General features: G+C 43.6%; 1 protein-coding gene and 1 long non-coding RNA gene across 22 annotated transcripts in view; one reads left to right on the forward strand and one right to left on the reverse strand.

Annotated features, from left to right (window-relative positions):
* Window positions 1-12,671, forward strand: part of LOC141424925 (uncharacterized) — a 53,917-nt gene extending 41,246 nt beyond the window's left edge. For both annotated transcript variants that reach the window (XR_012449878.1, XR_012449879.1), the window contains 3 exons: window positions 2,442-2,497; window positions 8,858-11,087; window positions 12,035-12,671. This is a non-coding gene — a long non-coding RNA (uncharacterized lncRNA). The remainder of the gene's footprint in view (window positions 1-2,441; window positions 2,498-8,857; window positions 11,088-12,034) is intronic.
* The window catches only part of Patj (PATJ crumbs cell polarity complex component), a 353,456-nt gene that overhangs the window by 11,575 nt on the left and 316,984 nt on the right, over window positions 1-24,897 (reverse strand). For 17 of the 20 annotated variants that reach the window (XR_012449877.1, XR_012449876.1, XM_074079944.1 and 14 more), the window contains 4 exons: window positions 22,355-22,477; window positions 21,509-21,613; window positions 5,078-5,184; window positions 2,003-2,126 (listed from right to left, as the gene is read on the reverse strand). Coding sequence is in view for 18 of the 20 variants with exons in the window: in XM_074079944.1 (XP_073936045.1) it covers window positions 2,003-2,126; window positions 5,078-5,184; window positions 21,509-21,613; window positions 22,355-22,477 (459 nt within the window). In the remaining 2 variants the exon portion in view is untranslated. The remainder of the gene's footprint in view (window positions 1-2,002; window positions 2,127-5,077; window positions 5,185-21,508; window positions 21,614-22,354; window positions 22,478-24,897) is intronic. The other 3 variants (XM_074079945.1, XM_074079940.1, XM_074079939.1) reach the window with 1 other exon arrangement.

A 24,897-nucleotide genomic window follows, 5' to 3' on the forward strand; every position in this document is an offset into this window, starting at 1 on the left:
GCATCCATCCCTGAGTTCAAACCCCAATACCAAAAAAGAAGAATGTACATCTCATGTTAAAGAAGCACAGAAAGCATTTGTGTATAGTTCCCACATCTTCAAAATTCCTATGGGGTAATGCTTAGCTCAGTGTCAGAATCCATTTTGGAAAGACTTCACCACTGGGGGAAAAAAAAAATTCCTTTGCTAGTTTTTAGTTTGTTGATTCTCTATAGAAAACTTATAAAGTCAGATATACTGGTTTATTGTAACAACTAAAAAAAAAAGGAAAAGTCATCAAATCTTAAATCTATGGGATATCTAATCAACATCAGTGTTATTTGCGTTAGAATAGTCTTGCATCAGGACTGACTGCACTAAGTGGGCCATTAGATAGGGCTTAGAAATTTTTCTTTTTGTATTATTATTTGTTTATAGACAGGGTCTTGGCTACATAGCCCAGGTTGGCCTTGAACTCCAGCTCCTCCTGCTGCCTCACACTCTTGAGTGCTGGGATTATAACATGTGTGACCACACCTGGCGTCTTCTTTTTTTTTTTTTTTTTAATTTGGGGGACATTTTAGTATTCTGTTATGTGTATATACTTCTAAATTTTTCCATATGCATGTAAATATATTGTCATACAATTATATAAAATCACACTATTTAAATGCTTTATGATCTGAAGAGGCATTTTCTTTACAAAACATACCAAGGATATCCAGTATTTATCATTTCTAATGCTACTACTTGGTAGGTACTTCCTGATGAGCCCTTGTGGTGGGCCCTTTCTACAGTGTGCCTGTGGGAGCTTCAGTACACCCATTGTTCCCACAATTCTTGCACCGTGTGATTTGATGGTGGTTTCTTTTTTATTTTATTTTATTATTTTTTTCTTTTTTTGGTGGAACTGGGGTTTGAACTCAGGGCTTCAGGCTTGCAAAGCAGGCACTCTGCCACTTGTGCCATACCTCTAGCCCTGATGGTGGTTTCTTTTAACCACACCAGCACTGCATGGCCGTTTCATACCCGGCTGTATATTCTGGTAATTGGGCTCCTATTGCTTTGATCTCTGAAACTGTAGACAGTACAGGGGCAGCCAGCTGCACTCTGGCTGCTAGACAGCTCTCTGAACTGCAGTGGATGTAGCACAGCTACCAGGAAGTGAGCCTGTGCGCTGGAGGGCTCTACGGAAGCAAAGGCAGGCTGGCTGGACTGGCTAAAACATGGGGGCTCACTCAGTAACCTTTCCATTGCCCTTATCAACATAGTTGATTCTTTCAAGAGCAAAGTAAGAATAATGGTCACAGCTTCTTCTAAATTCTAACTTAAAAAACTCACAATGAAGTTAAAAATAATTACTCTCAGAGTCATTTAGAGGCACAGTTGGAGCTCTGTTCTGATTAACTGGGACATACTAGAAGTAATGCTTAATTCCTGAACACCTATTACCCAGTGTTAGTCTAACATATCAAGTACTTGTCAGAGGACTGAACAAGAGAAATCACTTTGAGCTAAAGCCTCCTGAGTGTTCTGGTGGATGGGTAGCCATTAATCTTTTTGTGCTGGTCTGAACCTTGTACTGAGCTCTCTGCTTCAGCCTCTGGTGTCTGATTTCTTTTCTTTTCGGTTGGGACTGGGGTTTGAACTTGCAAAGCAGGTGCTCTACCACTTAAGCCACACCCCCAGTCCTGCTATCTTTTCTTAAAGGACAGGCCCAGAGCAATACTTCCAAGGCCAGCTAGCTTCAAAAGAGTGGCATCGCTCTCAGTACTGTTGTTGGAAGGAGACACTGCTTAACGTCTGTAAAGGAGCTGCAACTGCTCTGCTGTAATAGAACCCTCTCTCACTGGTGTGGGGATTTCCTACAAGCTTCAAGTGAAAATTAGCACACACACACATAGACACACACACAGACACACACACATCCAGTACAACCCCAAGAAAAGCAACACAAAGCACTTTTTCAAATCTCACCTAGTTTTTTTTTTTTTTAAAAGTACAGTAAAAAGAAAAAAAATACCTTTGCAAATATAGTCTTGACATAAATTGGCAGGTCTCCATGGGGACTTCCATAACCCCCTACAATACTAAACCCCAATCCTTCAGAGCCTTTCTCCAAAGTAATAATCTTAGGTGGAGGTGTTCTGAAAGCACAATGCATGCTGTTTAATTTGAGAGTAGATACTGAGAGGGAATTTCATTTTAATGGAAGATTACAGATTTGAGAGAGACTTTCACACTGGGAAGCTATGAATGTCAGTTTATCCAATCAGACTCTCAGCGAGCAATCCAGAGACTAATTTTTAAATTTCCATGTCATGCCGATGCATCATCAACACTCTTCATGGCTTGGGGTTTCTCTCGTATAAGATCTACTGCTTTTAAATGAAATAAAGTCACGATGCTGAGATTGTCAAAGCACTCCTTTCTATGCTTGGTTTTTAACTCTTTTGTGACAGGTTGGCCTGGGATTCTCTATGCTCCTGTCTCAGCCTCCTGAGTGCTGGGATTTCAGGTGTGTGTCACCATGCCTAGCTAGTTTTTAACTATGAAATGTATTATATCACGCTGCAATTCCTTAGCGTTCTCCTTTACAAACTCATTATCTGAGTGTTCCCAGCACTACACACATGCTTGTCACAAAACTCAGGATCATGACTGTGTAAATGAGACTAAAATCCAGGAGAGAAGAAAGAAACCAAGAAAAAAATCTGTTTCAAATGTCAAATTGAGATTTTCAAAGCTTTGTTCAGTGTGGAAGTCTCTCTCTCAGAAACAACTTGACTACACATGACATGATCTAGGTGGGCTCAAGTAATCTAACCTATGCTTAGCTGGTGCTGGGGTCTTCTTCCCAAGTACTAATGTCCACCGGGTCAAACCTAATTGAGCTCTGGTGTCCCCACCCTGTGCTGATTTGTGGCAGGAGGCTCATAGTTGATACTGGAGGCAGTTTTGGGGCAACACGCATGTCTGTGAAGAGGGGATGTAAGGGAACTTTGAGCATGCTGCTCTGCCTGATTAGAGTATTTTTCCTACTCCCCCCGCTCAATTTTGCCTAGCTTATTAGGGGTTGACTTGCAGCTGGTTGACACTAGCTCTTTGTTGGTGTCCTGGTAGCTACTGGTAGTCTGTGCCATCTATACCGTTTTGAATGCCATCCTGCTTATTCCAACACTTTCACAGCTCAGCTTAAGTATTAGCCCCTCCAGGTAAACCCCATTTCTAAGTCACATCCCAGGTCCATAGTGTCACAGGACCCTCTCTCACTGAACTTAGCTCTCCTACCCTTACCATCTCTTTCATAACGACGGATTTAAGCGTCTGTTTCTTCTATGTTCCTTAAAGCCTAGGTTAATAGCTTTATCTACATTTCTATGTTTGAATCCTCAGGATCCAGAACTTGTATAGTGTCTGGCCTTAGAAAGGTGCTCAATAAGTATCTGTGGAAACAATGGTGAACTATCCCTATATCTGAGTGGTAAGGTCATGGATAAGGCTCTCAGTAATGGCCACAGGCTGGACATGAGTTTGACTCATGTTTCCTTTTTCAAGCATAGATCCTGTTTCCAAGGATATCGGACTGGGAGCCTAGATGCCCAAAGCTAGTGTTTTAGCACTCGCCCCTGGGCCACCAAGTCCTTGGAGACCTTTGAGACTGGAATAATCAGGGAATGTGTTTTCAGGGGGAGAGGGAGGAGTGAGGCAACATCAGATGAAGTCTGCATTTATCTCACAGTGTCCCAACATTTCCCATCACTTCGTTTTCCTTTACTTTCAAGTAGAAGGTTAGCTTTTAAAAAAAAAAAATCTCCAAACAGGGCTGATGGAGTAGAGTACCTGCCTAGCAAGTGCGAGGCCCTGAGTTCAAACCCCAGTACTACCAAAAAAAAAAAAAAAAAAAATCTCCAAATGTTAGCAGTGGTGGGATTATGAGTGATTTTTAAATTCTTTATGTTACTGGTTCCCAAACTGCCAGAAGCTGTGGGATGACAGCAAAGGAATTAAGAACACAAGGCAGCTCCATTGCATACACTTCAAGTGTGACAAAGTATGCTACTCTTCTATAGCGCTCTTGAGCCTTTCTCTCTTTCTTTCTTTTTTTTTTTTTTTCTCTGAGACAGGGTCTCTATATAGCCCTGGGTGGCCTCAAACTTGCAATTCTGCCTCAAGCCTCCCAAGTGCTGGGATTATAGGCATGTACCACCATGCCTGGCTTGATTTTGTAAAAAGGAGTCATTTTATTTTGAAAATACTGTATGTTTGTGTTTTTATCATATTTTAATGACATTCATTACTTTTATAATGAGAAAAAGGTAGAATGTAGTTAATTTAATATTGTTTCCTCAAGAAAAGCAAACTCAAAACTATCATTTGAGAAACTACCAGAAAAATGTTGAGAGTGGCTGTGATGAGAACCTTCAAAAGAACCATCCAGATTGGTCAACAAACATTTATTGAGCATCTATCTACAAGTGACCAGACACACTGTGGCACTGAGAGGCAGTGCTTAGGCAGCACTTCTCAAATATGAATCCTCTGCCTGTTTCTAATGGGATCACCATGGCACATTGCTAAAATCAGACTTCTGAATGTACTTCAGACCAGCTGAGCAGATGTCTAAGAACGGGGCCTGGCAGTTACTACACTTAACATCCTCCTTACCTTACATACATCCTAGTTTTAGAAACGCTGCGTTTGATTGCAATGACTGGTTTAATGAGACACCAGTAAGTGTGACAATAAGATTTCATCTCACACCAAGATCTTAGCTTAGCGAATTGAGGAAACTTGCACACTACAGCAGGGTGTACCTGAACCATAAATCTGCTAGTTTCTTAGGGGAAAAGGCATGGGTTTGTGTCACAGTACCCATGTGCAGCATGAATGTAATGCCCTGCAACCACAGTCTTTGAGGAGCTCACAGGGTGAACCAGAACCCTGTGAGGAGGAAGGAAACCCTAGTGCCTTCTTGGACCTTTTCTGGGAATAGGGCACTTTCCTCTCTTGTAGAAAGCACACGTTAGAATCTGGGGAAAGTTCTCAGCAGCTTGGCCCACGCACAGAAGAAGGAGCGTATGTCTGAAATACTCACTCTTTGTCTTCCAGTTGGTGGTCAGCTGTGGGTGAGCCAAGGTGGCAGCCTGTGGACATGTTTTCAAGCTGAGTTGCTATGGCGCTTATATTGGTATCTGCTACAACCTGGGGTGAAAATTAGAACAAGATATTTCACTATAAGGCCGGGGAGAATTGGAGAAACCATTCTATAGCCAGTTTTTAGCCCTCATCCTCTTCAACCCATCTGCAGCATTGGACACAATAGGTTTCTTTTTCCTCCTCCTTCCATCTCCTTTCCTTCTTTTTTTCTCTTTTTTTTCCCCTAGAGACAGGGTCCTACTATGTAGCCCAGTCTGGCCTTGAGCTCTTTTCTTTTTCTTTTTTTGACCTTGAGCTCTTAATTCTCCTGCCTCTGCCTCTCAAGTGCTGTGACTACAGGTATGCACTACCACACCTGACTGGATGGTCTCTCTCCCAGACTATTGTCTTCATTTGGCAGCCATGACACCACAGTTTACTGTTTTTTTAAAAAAATTGTTATTTTATTATTTTTACATTTACTCACTTGCGTATACATTATTTGCCCCTCCCCCCATTTCTGGGCAGAAAGTTTCCTGGTTTTGTTCCCACCGATCTGACCATTCCTTCGTATGTTTTAAACCTCTAACCATCCGAGCTTTCTAGAGCTCGGACCTTGCTCCTCTTATCATTTTCATCTAAACATATTCCTCTGGCTAGCTCATGCCATGAGTTTAAGTATCACCCAAATGATGATAATTCCCAAGTTTGTATCTCAGCTCCAGCTCTCACCTAACTCCAAATTCACATAACAAAATGCGACGCCTCTCCCTAGCCTTTGCTCCTACAGCCTGCTACACCTAGGGTCACCACAACTTGATTCTTCCAGTCACACAAACACTTGGTGTCATCCCTGACCCCTCTCTTTCTCTCACAATCCACATCCAATCCTCATAAGACTCTATGGGTCTATCTACAAAGCCATCTCCTGTCTGGAGTTTTATAGTAACTGGTCTCCCTGCTTTGGCCCCTCAGTCTGCTAGACTAGTCCTGTTAAAACACAGATCATCCGTTCCTCTGCTTAAACCAGGCAAAGGAGACTTGACTCTTGGACGACAAATGAAGTCCTTACTATGACCTAGAAGGTCGTCTGCAGGTGACCTCCCTGTGACATCTCGGCACACTGTCTTGCTTGCTGTTTCTCTTATAGGCTACACACATCCCCTCCTCAGCACTGACTTTGGTCTGCAGTGCTTTGAAGTTGGCAGCTGCATGGCTGCTTCCTTCACTTCCCTCGGATCTGGAAAGTCACCTTCCGTGGTCACTCTAAAACTTCCAGAGCAGCATCCTGGTGCAACTCCTCATACCCCTCCTCTGCTTCTACTTTCCCTCTACCCACTTTCCTATCTAATAAACTGTGTATCTTACCATAGCTGTTATCTGTCATATTGCAGAGAATGTGAGGTTGGGATGTAGGACTGCTTTGTTCACTACTGTGTCACCATCACAAAGGACAGTGCCCAGCACACAGAAGGGTTCAGTAGATAACTGGTGAATGAAAGAATGGATGAGTATCTCTGACTCTGAGATTTGACTTTTAGATGGTCCTAAACCAAGGGACAGTAGAATAATAACATTTAAACTGTCACTTTACAATGACAATAACAGTAACGGGACATGAATGTATATGGGGATGGCCTGGTTGGGGGCCAGCGGGAGAGGAGGGAAAGGAAAAGATATTGCGAGGTGAAGAGCTCTGAGATATCACACACACACACAGCATTAACGAGACCCACCAAACACTGTTTGAAAAAGCGGGGGAGACAGAGGAGGAGAATGAAACATAATGGGGGTGAACTTGTTCAAAGTACACTGTATGCATATATGGCATTATCACAGAGAAATCCCCTCATAGCAAACAACGCATCATAATTCTAAAATAAAGATTTAAAAACCATTCACTTTGCATTAGTATTCTGCAAATAACATTCTAAAGCATTCAGAAGAAATATAGTATAGCTCTGAGAGCCTATACGAGGACACTGGTGGAATTCCAGCATTCAGTTTCTGCCACTTCACACTACAGTTTTGGCTTCCTCACCTATTAAGTTGGAATAACAAAAGCCTGACTTTGCTTCCTTCTTCTGGAGTTGTCTCCCACCTCAACTAATTACCAAAGTCTCTTTCTCAAGAGCTCTTTGGTTACTACTGCTTCTGACCAATGGTCTGCTTCTGGTGATACAATTATTCCTTAGTATCCATGGAGAATCCACGGATTCTCAAGTCCCTTAGATAAAGTGGCCTAACATTTGCATACAACCTATGTCAGGATATTTTGTTGCTGTTGTCGTTGGTATTGGGGATGAACTCAGGGCCTCAAGTTTGCTAGGCAGGAGCTCTATCACTTGAGCCACTCCACCAGCCCAAAAAAGTTATTTTAGGTATTTGGGCTTTAACAGGGAAACTTCATAGCTAAGAATAGTGAATTCTTTTTTTTTTTTCCACGGAACTGGGATTTGAACTCAGGGCTCTACCCTTTCAGTGCTTGAGCCACAACTCCAGTCCTGCATACAACCTATGACACCCTTCTGTATATACTTTAAACCATCTCTGATTACTTATATGCCTACTACAATGCAAACAAGTTGTTATCTGTATTGTTCAGGGAATAACGCAAGGAAAAAAGTCTGTGTTCAACACAGAAGCAACCATCCTCTGCCTAACGACAGAGGATATATTCAGGGCTGTAATGTTCACTGCAGTTTCAGAATAGACCAACAGAGGGCACAGTTGCCTAACTGCTAAACAGCTGCATTTGTTGAGTAAAGAAGAAAGGCAGCAGGCTCGCCTCAGATGAGTCAGAATATAGTTGGGAAGATCTTCCCCTGGGGGAGATACTTCCACGTGCAAATGATGGATCTTGATCACGAGTCCAAAATTCCACGACCCACTCTCTTCAGCTGTATTCTGGCTGTTGGAGTCTGCTTTCCTACCTCTGTGCTATTTTTCTGTTTGCCCCCACCCCCATGGCTCAGTCATGAGCCCACAGACTCAAGTGACAGCATATAACTCTCTCATGGCGTTAAATTCCAATTATGTACTGACAACGCAGTTTAGTCTGCTCTATTCAATTGCCAGTTCAAGATTTACATTATGCTGTCTCAAGGCTTGTGAAAACCAACACCACAAAATCAAAACGCTTTTCTTTTTCTTTTTTTCCTTTTGGTGTGTGAGGTTTGAACTCAGGGCTTTGCGCTTACAAAGCAGGCGCTCTACCACTTGAGCCACATCGCAAATCCATTTTGCCTTGGATGGAGATCCTCCATATTTCAGCCTCTCAAGTAGCCAGGATTACAGGCTTGAGTTGGGACCTCATGTTCCACCAGCCTTTTTTATGTTGGGTGTTTTCAAGACAGGGTTTGGCGAACTATTTGCCCAGGTTGGCTTTAAACCATGATCCTCCTGATTTCTCCCAAGTATCTAGGATGACAGACATGAGCCATTGGAACGAGCTCAAAATTCAAACCCTTGATCCATCAACCCAGCCCCTTCAGTTTTCCTTTTCTTGGTGAATGGCACCCCCAGCTTCCCCATTAGAAATCCACTAGGATTGTAATACTGCAAACTTGGTTGTGGCTGGCATCTGTTCAGTTGGGAAGGACGATAGGCTGCTAGCCAGGTGCTCACCCTGAATAGCCACCTGGTACCTCCCACTCCTACCTGCCATAGCAAACTACTACCAAGTCCTCCAGTTCTACCTCCAAAACCCTTCTCCTATCTGTCTGCTTTTTATCTACAGGTGGCCATAATCCAATCCACCATCAAGAACAAAGGCACAGCCGGGCGCCGCCTATAATCCTAGCTACTCAGGAGGCAGAGATCAGGATCCAGGTTTGAAGCCAACCTGGGGAAACAGTTCACAGACCCCATCTTGGAAAAACCCTTCACAAAAAAGTGCTGGTGGAGTGGCTTGAGGTGTAGGTTCTGAGTTCAAGCCCCCGTACTGCAAAAAATACAAAAACAAAAACAAAAAAAGAAAGGCTCTCATTTTCCAATCTTTCTTGCACAGTCCTCAGTTAACTTTTCAAATGTAAGGTGGATAATGGTGCTCCGTTGCCTAAAACCTCTCAGCAGTTTCTCCTTGTACTTGGGATAAAATTCCAAGGACATAAAGGCCACCCCCAGCCCGCCTCTCTAATCCCATCCATCTCTTTTCCACTCCTATCTGCCTTGTTTCTGACTCGGCTAGTTTCATTTCCTTCCTTTTGAGCTTTCCTGAGTCTCCCCTATGGTTAACTTAGATCCCAGGAACAACAGGCCTGATTGATGAACATCTTAAGACAAAGGACCTAAACTACCCACCAAGCAACAGAAGTCTTCTTGGCACCAACATAGCTGATTCTGAGATAATGGCTGAGGTTACGATCAACCAGAAACAGCCAGAACAACACGACATGGACTGCTACTTTGGAAACCCCGATCTTGACTTTGTTTCTCTTTCCTATATAACACTAAGGCTGCCGTAAGTACTTGGAAGACAGGTTTTAGGTCATCAGACTTTTGTTCTGATTATTTATGTTTTATTATCAGTGTGTGATCACACTGATAATAAAGCTCCTTTTATGCCTTCATCACCATTTGTCTGGCTGACTGGCTTTGAGACCGGTTGGCTGAGCCTAGTCCATTGGGACCCTGGAATTTTGCCCTAACTCTGGTAACAGTATGGAATGGCACCGTTAGAATGTTAAGATCCTGTCAAAGCAAGCATTTAAATAGGGACTCAATCCAGGATGTGCTGAAAGGGAAGTTGGATGTGTATGGTCATGACACATCCCTTATGGGGCTGAGGAAGAAGGTCAGTCACTGAAACATTGTTTTCTAAGGTATCTCCAAATGCCAAGATTTGATGGCACCCCACTTCTTCCTTTACTTGTTGATTTATTCAACATGTGACAGTACCACCATCACTGAATATAAACTGAGTGCTTTATGCTAGACACTCTGCTGAGTCTCTATGGAGGCAGGCACCATTATTATTACAGAGGCAGAGAGGTCAAGTAACTCTCCCAGGGTCACAGAGGTGGTAAAGGATGACGCCAGGATTCAAATCCAAAGCTATATTTCATCCTAGAATGCCTGCTTTTTTCTTTCTCATGCTGAGGATCAAATCCAGGGCCTCTGCACACAACACAAGCCTTCTGCCAGGGCTACAGGTGCTGCCTGGAATCTTGTACTCTGTTTTCTTGTTTGGAGGTAATGGGGTTTAAATTCAGGGCCTCATACTTGCTTGGCAGGTGCTCTACCACTCGAGCCACATGTCCACCCCGACTCCTGTGTGCTTAGCCACATGTGGTATGAAGCCATCACCTGGCGTTGAGGGAAGAAGTCCTGAGTTCAGTGGGCACAGAGTCAGTTATTTCCAGCAGTTACAGTAGGAATCCTTAGCCACTGTCCAGTCATACTCATCAAATAGTCTATTTGGGTAAAACTCAAATTTTATCATCTAGCTGGAAAATACAAAACTACTTCTACAGCACTCTGTGTCTAAGAGAAAAACTGACATCCCTCCCAAACCTAAAGTTCTCTTGCTGCCCTCCCAGCTATGAAATAAAAAGGACCCCTTGACCATGGATGATAGATTTTAAATCCTAGAGACCCACCCAGCATCTCTTGGAGCTCTCCAGCTCCTGAGGGTTTGGTAGGATTGGAACCCAATGGGCTGTATGGGAAATAAGAAGAATAGCTTAATCTTTTGGTCTTTTGCAAAGACCGGGAGAGCACAGATTTGTCACCCTCAGAATGACTTTATAGCCCTCAGACATCTGCATCAACCTCCTTTGTCCTAAGAGTTGATTGGTGAGTCATTTGACGGACAGCAGTTAAACCTCCTCTGGGGCTCTGCTGGTCAAAGGGAAGGATCTGACCTCCCAAGGGTGTGGTCAGTGGTATACAAGTTCACTCTGAGTCCAGCTCAGCCCTGCCTCTGCAGTGCTCCTCTCTATCAACACCAGGGACTGAAGGACTTGGAGGTGAGGCGGGAGCCTCTGGGTGCTCTGGGGAAGGGGAGGAAGGAAATAGGCTGACAGGAAGTGGCCTCGTTTAAAAAAAATTTCATTTAATTTTTTTGAGATAGGGTCTCATGTAGCCAGACTAGCCTTGAACTCTCAACCTCTTGTCTTAGCCTCCCCTGTGTTGCGATTACAGGTATGCACCACCACACCATGCTTTTTTCCTTCTTCTTTTTTTTTTTTTTTTAAAGTTTATCTTGAACTTCCTATTATCAATTATCTGTGAAGTTCTGAGAACAGGGATGGGACTCAGGGAAACCATGGGGAAGCAAATGTTCCCTGCAGTGTGATAAACTTGTAGTAGATGTCATCTGGTGTAGGTGGCAGATATGGACAATGCAGGTCAAAGTGGAGAGAGGAGAGAAGAGACAGTAGAGAGGAGAGAAGATGCGGTCCTCCTGGGGAGGAAAGAGGGACTTAGCTACCCTTAATTAGACTGTGGGTATTAATGTCTCTTCAGCCTGAAGTGTAGTTCAAGAGCTGTGGGGGTCCCTGTCGTGGGTGGGGCTGCATCCTAGGCTCCACACATCCTAAGATATGTGGTCTGGCCGGTTGCATGATGCAGACCAGCAACCTTTACTCTCATTCTCCCAGACCCAGAGGGCAGGCAGGGTGGCTGACGTTCTGAACAGCAGCCCTTCAAACATTAATGGGGTAAAACCCAGAAGGTCTGTTCCGTGTGCATCTCCTTACTCGGCATGGTGCTGCTGGAGACATGCCAGAGTGGTGAAGGTGGGTCACTCAGCTTTGAACTGCAGGCTGATGGGTGTGCCCATGCCAGATGTGCAGAACTCCTCGTTTGCCAAGTGCTTGTCGTTTTCAATTCTCACCAGACGTTTAATGAAAGAACTCTGCTTCCCACACCCTCCTCAGCCTTTGTTACTATTATCGTTTATTATTGTTACCAGCTACCCACCTGACACAGCAGACCAGTGGCCTGAAGGGAGACACAGAGACTCCCCGGGGGGAGGAGGCCACCAACAGGAAGGAAGAGGAGAACTGCTCCCCTAAGGAGGAGGAGGAGACCCACCCAAGGAGGAGGAGGAGATGCACCCACCCAAGGAGGAGATCCCTCTAAAGGATGGAGTAGAAGCCTTGTCCTCCCCCGCTAAGGGACAGGCAGAGACATTTGCACCAGTGGAAGAACCAGTCAGCATGTTCCCCCCTCCCAGTGCTCTTCTTCCTCAGTCTGTGTTCCCCCCTCCCAGTTCCCTCCCTCCTCAGTCTGTGTTCCCCCCCCCCACAGCACACTCTCCTCAGTCCGTGTTCCCCCCTCCCAGTGCTTACCCCCCTCAGTCTGTGTTTCCCCCTCTGTCTGTGTTTCCTCCTCCTTGCTCTTCTCTCTCCAATAGGGTTTCCCCTTTAACCTGCAATTCCGTCAACTGTGTCTGTCTCTCAAACCATTCCCTTCAGGAAAGTACTTCGTCTGCTACCATTCCCTTGTGCTCTGGCTACTGTGGCCTTTAATAACAGGCCAAGAGCAAAACTAGTCAACTGGAACTGTATAGAACACTGCACTTCAATAAACTTTCTACTTGCATAATAAAGTACACGTTTTTATTGCATGGACCCTAGGATGAGTGCCTTCCCTTGAACACAGGTTTGTGGGATTATGTCTTAGAGAACTGAGAAGCCACAATAGTTTCCAGATAAATGAGCTGTTACAATTCACAAAAGCTTGCTCCTTGCTGAGAGCTTTCAGGAGCTTTTAATCCTGTGCAGGAACAGGATGAGCCCTCAATTTATAAAATGCAAGCCTCAGCATTCAGACCCAGCCTGGCTCCCAGACCCTCAGGTGCAGAGTTGGCTTTTTTTTTTTTTTTTTCCTGTGGTACTGGGGTTTGAACTCAGGGCCTACACCTTGAGCCACTCCACCAGGCCTTTATTTGTGATGGGGTTTTTTGAGATAGGGTCTTGACAACTATTTGCCTGGGCTGGCTTGACACTCCTGATCTCTGCCTTCTGAGTAGCCAGGATTACAGACATGAGCTGCCAGTGCCTGCCTGGAAGGTGGCATCTTAATGTGGGGGACATTACAGGTCAGGAAAGCAAATGACTGGCTTTTGATTAATTTAGTGAAGTAGGAGGCACAGCTGCCTAAAATTTTTATTTAACTCTAGTGACACTGGCCTCGATGACACCCTGATTCTTATCTGTCTTAAAAAATCTAATGCTCCAGTGTTGAGAAGTTGGAGTAAAATGCAGAAAGGACAAACTGACTGCTAGACACTGCCATCTAGTGGCAGTCACCCCAAATGTCGCCTGGAAAAACCACTCCAGGATTTTTTTTTTTTGAGACAGGATTTTGCTTTGTGTATCCAAGGCTGTCCTCAAACTCAAACTCACGATCCTCAGCCTCCTGAGTGCTGGGATCACAGGTGGGCACCACCACAGCTGCTGGCAGTTACCAGGATTTTTTTTTTTTTGCAGTGCTGGAGATTGGACTCAAGGCTGCTTGGTAGTCAAACACTTATCACTGAGCTACAACCCCAACCCAGTTTCCAGAATTTTAAAAGAGATTTTTGCACCCTTGAACTTCAAGCCTATGTTATTATAATGGAAGTAAGATACCACTTAGTGTCTACGATTTGCAAGATGCTGTCTACTAAACACTTTACACCACACCCCATTCAGGCCTCAGAGCAACTGTGCAAGAAAGGAGCTATGATGCCTGTTGTAGAGACACACCTTAGACTTCAAGCAAGAGGTTTCAGCTCACAACTTTCTGACACTCGGGCCTCCTAACAGCTCTTATACTAGGTTTTCATTTCACCTTCAATTCTTTAGGTCTTTGTCTTTTTCCTGCTCTTTCTTTTGCTGTTCTTTCCTCTTCTCCACAACCTCTCCCCCCATACTAGAATCACCTGAGGAGCTTTAAAATCATTTCATGTCCATGCCACATCCTACCCCAATTACAGAGTAACTGTATTCACATGTGTCTTGAGTGTCTCTTCCCTTCCCTCCCCTCCCCTGGTGACATAGAGGACTCCAGGGCCTCTCCTATGCTCAGGCAAGCACTCTACCATTGAGCTATACCTCTTATATTGTCAGCCCCCTAATTCCTTCTTTATGGATCATGTACTTCAAGTTGATCAAGCCACTCAAACGTGAGTAACATTTCCTAGGCATCTGCCCTGGGCTGGGCCGGAGCTGGAGGCACAGCGTCCCAGCTTTGGGGAAACAGATGCCCAAGCACTCCCTATTCTTGGTTGGAGAGTTTCTAAAAGTGGGATTTCACAAGATTTAGAGAGAGAGATAAGAGTGGGGTGAGATGTGTGATCTAGACAGAGAATAATGTATGGAAACCTTATTCATCTCTACATATCACTCCATTCCAGCAATCTCAGGTGTAGACCTGAACAAGCAGCACCCTTAAAACCTGGAGCTCCTGAGAAGAAATGCAAAGGCCTGGACCTCACAGCAGTCCTTTAGCACCTGCAGCTCTGGGCAGACCCAGCAATCCTGTGTACCCGGCCCTCTAGGTGTTTCTACAGCATGTTACCACTTGAGCTGGGTCTCCTTTTCTTTTTGAGACAGGAGACACTCCCTATGCAGCCCAAACTGGCCTCAAACTCCCAATCTTCCTCCCTCAGCATTCTGAGTGCTGGGATTGCAAGTGTGTACTTCCATGCCACACTGGATTTGTACTCTTGACTCTAGTTTCTTTTCTACTTTTTTATTCCAGGATCTTTTATGTGTACACGTGATAAAAATTAAAAAGCACAGTACATGATAAAAAAAAGTTCAACACTCTCACTGCCTCCAAAGACACAGTAGTCTAGAGGAATAAGCTAAACAATATGCCTGTATGCTATTTTGAATTTTTGTTTTTGCGGGTACTGAGGTTTGAACTCAGGCCTGTTGCTTGCTAGGCGGGTGCTCTACCACTTGAGCCACTCATCCAACACTTTTTACATTGGCTATTTCTGAGATAGGGTCTCAATTTATTCCCCGGCTGGCCTGGACTGAGACTCTCCTATTTGTGCTTCTTTGCCTAACTGGAATGACAGGCATACCACCACCATGTCCAGCTATTGGCTGAGATGAGGTCTCATGAACTTTTTGCCCAGGCTGGCCTTAAACCAAGATCTTCCTAATCTCCAACTCATGAGTAGTTAGAATTACAGGCTTGAGCAACCACGCCCAGAAGCTATTTTGCATTTTTTTTTCTGGTTCTGGAGATTGAATCCATATTAGGCAAGTGCTCTACTAACTCCAGCCCTTGTGTTTTTTTCAGTCTTGCTATGTAGCCAAAGCTGGCCTCAAACTCCTGATCCTCCTTCCTCCACCTCCCAAGTGATGAAAATTTATTTTTTTTTTAGTGGTACTGGGGTTTGAACTCAGGGCCTCATGCTTGCTAGGCAGATGCTCTACCACTTGAGCCACGCCTCCAGCCATTTTAATGTTGGGTCTTGTGACTATTTGCCTAGGCTGGCTTCAAACCACGATCTTCCTGATACATCTCTAGCTCTAAACTTTTATATATTTAAGTTCTACTTCTTTCTATTTTTTTTGTTCTTGTTCTCTTCAACTTTTTTTTTTTAGACAGGAACTTGCTATGTAGTGCAGGCTGGCCTCAAACTCTACCTTCTTGCCTTAGCCTCCCTAGTGCCTGTGATTACAGGTACACATCATCAGCGTAGTTTTAACAAGTTCCAACTACTGTTCATTCTATTACAATTTTAAAAATGAACTTCATTGTACAGCATATAATTTTTTTAAAGTCAAAATTATTCTATAATAATGAAAAAGAATCCCTGCTCCTCTCCCTATTACAGATTCTCCCTAAAATCACTTGCCACCATTTTAGATGTTTCTTCTAATATTTGGTTCCAGATTACTATATATCTCAATTTTAGTTTTATTTCTTGATTTTTACATTTTTGATATCTAATCACATCCTGTGTGGAAAATAAGGATTTAATTCATTTACCTTCCTCTAAAACACCACAATCCCCCATGCTCCTAGTCATTCCTGCACCATAATGTTTGGTTACCTCTGTCTTGTTTTAACGGGAACTAGAGCCTGCTTTTGCAAAAGCACTGACTCTTCACTTGGGCGGAGATGCCTGAAGGGTAACTACAGCAGGACACAGCTTGGCGCCCCTGCCTTCATTTTGCCTCTGTCCCTTTTGTTACCTTAAATTCTGGATCAGATTCCTGCTCAACTCTGCACATAGACCTGTCGATCATGTAAGGTGTGTTTATCTGGGACTCCTCCTTTAAGGCTGAAGGCACCAGGACAAGAGCAGCTCAGCTATTTTCATGATTTGCAGAGACATCATAATCAACAGATTATGTAAAAGCAGCACCAGCTTTCACAACATCCTGTTCCACACCAGCCATTGCCCTAACTGCCTCCGTTTTGCCTTTCTGACTTGTTCTTCCTCTTGGATTTCAGGATCACAGGTCTCATAAGATAAACATCCTGTGTGGTCAGTCAAAATTGCCCCCAGCAACTACCTCCCAGACATAGAGAAGATCCAGTATGACCAGTCCCCCAGGCTTAACGATCAACCAGAATGGGACCTGGCCTGCTAGCTATGGAACCCTCTCCACTCTGGCCTTTAGTCCCTTCCTGTATATCCCAACACTACTGTAGAACTCTGAAGACAGTCTTTAGTTCTGTCTTCTTGGTGTGGCCACTCTGAGAATAAATTTCCTTCCTGCATTCACCAACACTTGCCTTCTGTTTGATTTTGGCAAATGGCTGAACCCTGGTTCTGTGGGACCCCCCCCCCAGAAACAGGCCCTGTTTGGCTTTGGAGTCTGGTTACACTATGACTGGTATACCTAGTTTAGATGAGTGTGGTATAATGTTTAGCTGGGCACACAGCTGTAATCCCAGTACTGGGGAGGCTGAGTCAGGCGCAAGATCATGAGTTTGAAGTTAGCTTGGGCTACACAGTGAGACCCTATCTCAAAAAAGAAAAACAACAATAACAAAACAGCAACAAAAATTCAAAAGAAGGGGTTATGACTTAAAATGTTCATATAAATGTTTATCCACACTGACCATTATACTATAATTGTTTCCTTTTTTATTGTATAAATTTATTTCCCTCAAGGTTAATAATAAGCTCATATTTTATTTTTTTATATACTTAATATTAGGTTAGCCCTACATTTTAACTGATTTCAGACTTTCAGTCTAGTTACACATATTAGACAATCTGTCCTTTTTTTTTCTTTTTTAATTTAGAGGCACTGAGGGGTCTCACTATGTAAACCAGGCTGGTCTCAAACTCATGATCCTCCTGTCTCAGTCTCCTGAGTGCTGGGATTATACGTGTGTGCCACCATGTCTGGATGGAGGCAATAATCCTCAAAGGCCTCTTTTCCTCCTGTTTCAATTGGACAAATTGTTGTCTATGTTAACTACATCCAGTTGTCAACCTGGGATTTTTTTTGGCAGCACTGGAGTTTGAACTCAGGATCTCATGCTTGCTAGGCAGGCACTCTGCCACTTGAGCCATTCCACCAGCCCTTTTTGTGACCTCCCCCTCCCTCCCTGCCATGATAGGGTCTCCTGAATTATTTGCCCCAGGCTGGCTTTTAACCCTTTGATCTCTGCCTCCTGAGTAGCTCAACAAGGGATTTTAGAGTGCTTTAGCATCACAGCCATTTGCTTCTTTCTTCCTTTTTTATTCATTTGTTGGAGTATGTCCTAAAGTAATTTTCTCAGGAAAACATTGCTGATTAAAAAAAATAAGTTGAGTGTTATTTGAATGTCTTATTCTTTTACAGGTAGTATAAATTTTTTTCTTTTCAAAATTATAAAATGTATTTAAGTATTATTTTTTGGTAGTACTGGGGTTTGAACTCAGGGCTTTGCACTTGGTAGGAGGTGCGATACTGCTTGAGCCACAGCTCCAGTCCTGCTGGTATTATTCTGCGCCTGGATTTATCCTGCTCACGGGTTAATTAAACTAAATTTCTTTCATTTTTAAGTTTTACTTACTTTGTGTTCCTGTTTGCAATTCCTACTTGTTGAATTTAGAATCTCCTACCTTAATCCAGTGTTTCATTCTGCCCTCCCAGTTTTGTTTGTGGTGCTGGGCGCCAAACCCACACAGTCACATCCCGGCCTCTTTTCTGTGTTGTCCTAATAACTATTCTATCCAGCAGGGGCCTCTTACATCAGCTTTCGGAGCTCTGGAGGACGCCCTCAAAAGGCTCCCCAAAGTACCCTTTGTTGTCATTGTTTTGCTTTTTAATTTTTCCCAAAGTACTATTTGATAGATCCTTTGTTAGTCTTCCTAATTGCAAAATTGTTTTCTGACGTTGAAACTTGCTGCTGGCTCCAACCTGTGTCCTGTCTTTGAAACTTTTATTCATTTGTTTAACCACTACCTATTAAGAACTATGTGCCTGGTGATGGGATGTCAGCACTGCAGAAATGGCTTTCATTAGCCCTGTTTCCTGCACTGACGTCTCCTTGAGCATTGAGGCACACGTCCTCTGCTAAGCTTCTGGGCACCTCCATCCACATGGCTACCAAGTTCCATGTCATCCCGTGTTACCCAACACTCTCTGCCTATACTCCTGGCTTAGTCCTCGCCAATGTACTTGCTCGTGAAAGCTTTAAAATGCTTCTGGGTCTCTTAGTGGACCCAGAAGGAGCCCTGCAAATTCCTTTAGGAATAAAAAATTCCTAAAAATTACTTCTACATCCTCAATGAAAAATGTAAAACAGAAACAGGTGAAAAAGTTTCTAGAAGTACGGGCTACCTGATCTCATCCAAAGAAGATTTACAGTAATTCCACAGACAAAAGAACTGAGCAAGGCAACCTCTCAAATTATTATAGAAGCAAACAGGATTGGGAACACTTCAAAGTATTTAAAATGGCAGATCAATGTCAGTTGTCCAATCTGTAACTGGCAATAAGCGGCCGTCCAGCTCTAAGGGCAGAAATACCTCTGCTTATACCCACAGATAGCAATCTACACCGTGGAGAGAAGCTTTCAGAAGTGCTGCTGTGACTTTGCTGTCCTGCTCCACGTTGCCATCTGCAGACTCACACCATAATCAATGAGGGCCAGTCACACTGGCTGCGTCACATGGGACAATCAGTTATCTGACCTTTCATACCACTCTGCTTGGCTGGCTTACCTGAAAATAAAACAGCTGCCTAAGGACAAGGCAGGTCTGATGACTGTACTGCTGTCACTGCTCCATGACATTGTTTCAATTAAAACAAACACATGATGCAACCGGTTAGGCACTCGATGCGGATGCGAGTTTCCTCAGTTTTGTGTCTATAATCTTTGGCAGCACAGATGTTCCATACCCAAAAGTGTGAAGATCACAACTTCGAGAATCTCATAGGACTCCACTAAGCACTCTCTCTTTTTGGTGGTATTGTGGATTGAACTCAGGAACTCAAGCTTGCTCGGCCAGTGCTCTACCACTGAAACCATGTCCCCATTCCTTGTTAGCTTTTAGTGTTTTTCTGATAGTGTCTTGCTTTTTTGTTGTCTAGGCTGGCCTTGGACTGTGATCCTCCTACGTTTTTACTTCCCCTGTAGCTTACAGGTGTGTACCACCTCTCCCACCCTTCCACTAATCTATTAATAGCACAGGTGAGAAAATAAAAACACCAACTAATGTGATTCACACAAGAGAGCGTTTGAAATCAAATGTTATGTTCTTCTTAAAATACAGAAATAGGGAAAGTAAGGAACTTTTTCAAAAGTATGTTAACTGTGAGCTGGGCATGGTGTCACACACCTATAATCCCAGCACTCAGGAGGCTGAGGCAGTAGGATCTTGAGTTTGAGGCCAGCCTCATACATAGCTGAGGCCCTACCTCAAAAAACAAAAACAAAAACAAACAAAAAAATCAAAACAGAAGAAGGAGGAGGAGGAGGAGGAGGGGAAGAAAGTTCTAACAGATTAGAGACAGCATTGTTAATTCTTCAGGGCAGAGTATAAACTCAGCTTCATTTAAGGTACTTTTAAAATTTAATTAACGTAATACTTCTAAATTACCTTTTTTTTTTCTTATTCAAAGAGGTGATATTGGAAGCTCAATGGAGGGTTAGCTAGACCCTGGCCCCAGATTGTGGCTTTTTATTTCTTTGTGAAGAGAGGTGGAGATGAACAAATATCATAGCATGAAAATACCAGTAATACCAGATATTACTAAGGGAATGCCTCTTTTCTTGTCCTAGTTCTATCTGAAGTCCTCTTCTAGGGAAATAGCTGCTCCAGATTGAAGAGTTGCACTTACTGTGAGGCCCTGGGTAGGGTCAGTGTAACCTGCAGGAGGAGCAACCACAACAGACAACCAGCCAGGGCTTTGTGGGAGGAGAGGAGGAATGCCAGGTAGCTATATGCATGCAAGTTTCCATTAAAAGTGAGGACAGCAAGTGGCTGAGGGGACGCAGAACTGAGGCCTGCCACACAGTGCTTGGCTTTGTGTTCAACACTTGGTCATACTTGGCCTATCATATCAACTCCCTTGAAGCCACTGACAGAATTTTCACTGTTCCCTTCAGACATGCTCAATGCCATTTACCTTTCATAAGGTCTATTTTGGCACTTTTTTGGTGTTAAGAGTTAAGCACCACAGATTAGTTCTCCCAAATGCAACTGCTTTTCAAACCAAACTTCTTATTTTAAGGGTAGAATTATCTGAGTGGCCGGCCGTGGGCTTTATTCTTTTTACCTATAAACCATTTTATACTACCTCTGCAAAAAGTATGTAATTATAATCCTTCACTTTTGGAACACTCGTTAATGCAACTCACTGTCAGTATGTGCCTTTCTATCTCTGCGTGGTGTCAATCTCAAAGATGCGTGAAATGCTGAAATACAAGGACAGGTAATTAACAGCACGCTTTGCTTTTACTTCCTGGTATATTTTTCCATGCCTCTGGACAATACTCGTGGGGACCACAGTTGATCAATAATAGTCTGCCTTAATTGATGACTATTACGCAGTGAGAGTTTCAGTGTTGGCAACCATTTATGCTCCGGGAAAAAGCACACTGTATTCTTTTCTTTTAAAGGGACAGGAAGAAACAGCACTTGGGCATTCCAATAGCAGTCCTCAGGCATAAGAAAGAAACTCATTTCCCATGCCTTGCAAACTTTGATTTACAAAAGGACACTAGAAGCTAAAAGCCTTGTTGATTTATCGTGTGAAGCAAAGAGTAATTTTTCTACCCTTGTTAGGCTTTCATATAATCGTGCCCACTGCCTGTATGGGTGGCATTAAAGAATTTCTGAATAAAAATAATAATTTCTTGCTTTCAGCCTTCATAATTCACATCAGCAGGCACCCCACTGGGCAGTGATGCCGACTGCCAGTGACGCTCAATCTTTTCTGCGCGCTTATCTGCCTCTCGCAGCTGCGCGTCCCACTGACGGCAGTACCTGCAGGATAATGTGCCCGTAGGCGTTTTTCAGCAGATTGACCACGTCTGCGTGAGATAGCCCATCCACAGGTTGCCCGTTGATGCTGACAATCCGATCTCCAACCTGCAAGTACAAAGTGGGAGAAAATCACTATCATTAAGAAAAATTAAATTTGAGAAGAATGCTTAAAATTCTTTGTGAGTCATATTTCCCCATCTGTGGCTATTGCAAAGATTACGTGTTTCTACTGTGCATGCCTGTTCTAGAAGCATGAGGAATTTTTATGGCTTTTCCCCAATACAGACCAATCAGAGAAACAAGAAGGGGGTCAGATTTGATTACTAAAAGGCACAGCAGGTCACTTTGTATTTTGGTAATAGTGGTGTTTTATACAGCCATTCGCCAATAATAGTAGGGTGCACAAATTAACTGTTCAATAAAGCTCTAATGAGGAAGCCAAATATTCTCTGCTTTATTTTTCTACCTCAGTTAAGACTAAGGGGTAATAGGAAAAATAATCATAAAAATGTTGATTCTTTTGGTTGGGGGAAGAGTCTAAGGTCAAATCTCTGTGAGTTGAAAACTAATTTGGGGTAGAATGAGGTGCTAAGAAGGGTACAGGAGGGTCTGCAAAGGAGCTGCAATTTCTTCTTTTATTGAGAAGCTTTGATACAAACAGTAACATTTTATATGCCCAGGGACCTAATGAATTTCAGGTATAAAGTTTCTCTAATGCATTTTGCCCTCAGCATGGGTCTCTGATGGTTTCTTGGAATTCCACTTTTAAATAAGGTACCCGTGGCTGCCAGTTCTCCCCCACCCCACCGCAGGCCATCAATGCTTTAACCAGCGCTCCTTCCTTACTTTAAGTTTCTGTGTGCGTGCAGCTACTCCACTGGCCTGAATCATGGCGATAAAAATAGGAATATCTCCTAAGGGACTTCCTTTTCCTCCAGCAATACTAATTCCAAGGGCATCACTGGGCTCCTGAAAGAGAGAACGTAACACTTCATATTTAACAATGGGCCACAGATGCTGTTGACAAAATCCCTCCATGATGCAGAAGGTCAGGGTTCCCTGAGAGCTAAGCATGGCATCTTTGGAGTCAGACATCTCAGCACTAGCACTAAGTTAGCTGTGGGGTCGTGGAGACATTAACCTCTTAGAGCCTCCATCTCTATGCATGAAATGGAAAGAATTGTGCACATCCTACAGTGATGGTTTGAGGGATAAGTAAGATAATATCGGCAGCATACCGGCAGCCCTGGCCTATAGAAAAGGCTCAGTGAAAGGTGGTGGTAGGAGTAAATGGATAAGATCCTGTGCTACCACTTGGTGTAGGCAGTCTTGGCAAGCATGGTCTCATATGGTGTTGACAATTAAATTGCCATAGGTAGCATGATCTTCTGGGTATGAACAAATATGCTTGGCTCTGAAAGAGCTGCACAACTGTGAAAGGATCTGACAGAGAAGTAAAATGCAGCCAAAACATCTTCTGAGCTGGACTCTGGTGAAGAGACTTGGCTCTAGTCCTATTTTCCCCACATTTGTATTACAGGGTTAATATTTAAAAATCACTGAAAGAACAAATGCAACTTCCAGTTCTGGCACTCTGGCATACATGTACCAAGCTCACCCTCCTGCTGACACAATTGAGAAGTTTTGTTGAAAGACAAAAACTATCCGCAGCCTTGGAAATGGAAAGAGACTCAACTTTGGTGGTCAATGACAGCAGGGCGGATGTTGCCCAGTTTTCTTTTCTTTCCTGGTAGCTTTGCCCTGAGGGTGACACCAGTCAAGTTGCTGAAAATGTGGGGAAAACTGCTGAAATTCTGATGGAAACTCCATCTTTCCCATCCAAGGAACCAGGAAGAGGAGTCCCTGGGGGCTTGGGAGTATGGAAAGAATAGCGGAGTAGAAAGAGCTAGAGAGAGGGGTTCCCTAATTCTTCCTGGGAACACACAGCATTCAGGCTCAATTCTAAGCTACAAATGTGTGTGACAGTCCCAAACCCACAGAGCAAAAGTTTTGAGAACTGAACTGAGATTTGAATCTCCACCCAAAAAGGTGAGACATAACTTGCATTCTGCACCTAACCGGGTTGACTGCCTGCGACAGCATAAACATTAACACTCTTCATAAACTCATGAGGTCCAGGATAAAATCCTAAATTAGTCGACAGGCAAAGAACCAGGAAAATATGGCCAATTTTCTTCTGAAGTTCTTCAGAATATGTAGGACAGTTGAAAATAAAAATGATATTGTTCTTTGGTGGGATTCTGAATTTACATAGATATACCTGGCATGTATGAGGCCTGGGTTCAATGCCTAGCACCAAGACCAAACAAAAACCCACCCAAACCAAACCAAAGCAAAGCAAACCAAACCACTACAGCCCTCCTTGGTCATATGATGGATTATCTCTATTACAATACCGGTACTGTTACGCCATCCTTATAATTCAGAAAAATGGTATGCTGACCTCTCCAGTCACAGGTAGCTTATACCCTGTTTTTGAGCATTTGTATCTAATTTATACTTTCTGAATGCATCAATAGTCCAGCCTTGTGCGCTGTATTATGAGGTCTTTGCTTGACTATGTGGGGCAGAACAGGGTGGGTATTAGCAGGCCTATAATAGAAGCCCATAAGGCTGAAATGATTAAGTAAATACAGAATTATTAGTTTTAAAATCTTGGAATGAAGAGAAATTGATGGGATAATTTGGCTGTAACTTCAGTATGGTGCTTCCTCAATTTATCCACAACTGTGTACACTGCTGGCACATTCTCCATTACAGGAATATCAAAGTTGCTGTTAGCATGGTCGTCACCATCTTAGAGGCCTCCATCTTAGAGGCCACCAGGGCCCCTGGAAGCACACAAATATTCTGTTTGGGAAGAATGTAGATTAACTGAAGAACTGGAATCCTAGCCATAGCTAATTGCGACACGTTTCCCCACTCAGAATAGCTAACTGAAAGAATTTCCCCAACACAGAGCAGCGGGTGGGCACTCCCTAACCTGAAACTGTCCCAGCCTGTGAGCTGTGCATGGGCTCTGGCTTTGGTTGGAGTACCCCTTTGTAGGTTTTGCTCCTAAATAAACCTATGTTGCTGTTGAACGTAACATTTTGGTGCTGAAACCTGGGACAGGGTTTTGGGTCCTGCAGGAGTGGTGTCCCCCATGCAGCCTGGGAAGCAGTGGGCAGTGGCAGCCCATTCCAGGCTGGATAGATGCCCTTCTCATAACCCCATCCCTTCAACTTCTCTCTGGCAGGCCCAGCAAGGACCTCTCCGCTGTGGGACACCACATCCCACACGGTCACTTCCATTTGGGTGAGTCTACCATTCCCCCATGTCTGGATTCCTCTCCTCTTGTTTGTCTCACTAGATCCCAGCACTACGTG

This window comes from Castor canadensis, chromosome 7 (genome assembly GCF_047511655.1).
Source record: "Castor canadensis chromosome 7, mCasCan1.hap1v2, whole genome shotgun sequence".
Classification (NCBI taxonomy): Eukaryota; Metazoa; Chordata; class Mammalia; order Rodentia; family Castoridae; genus Castor; species Castor canadensis.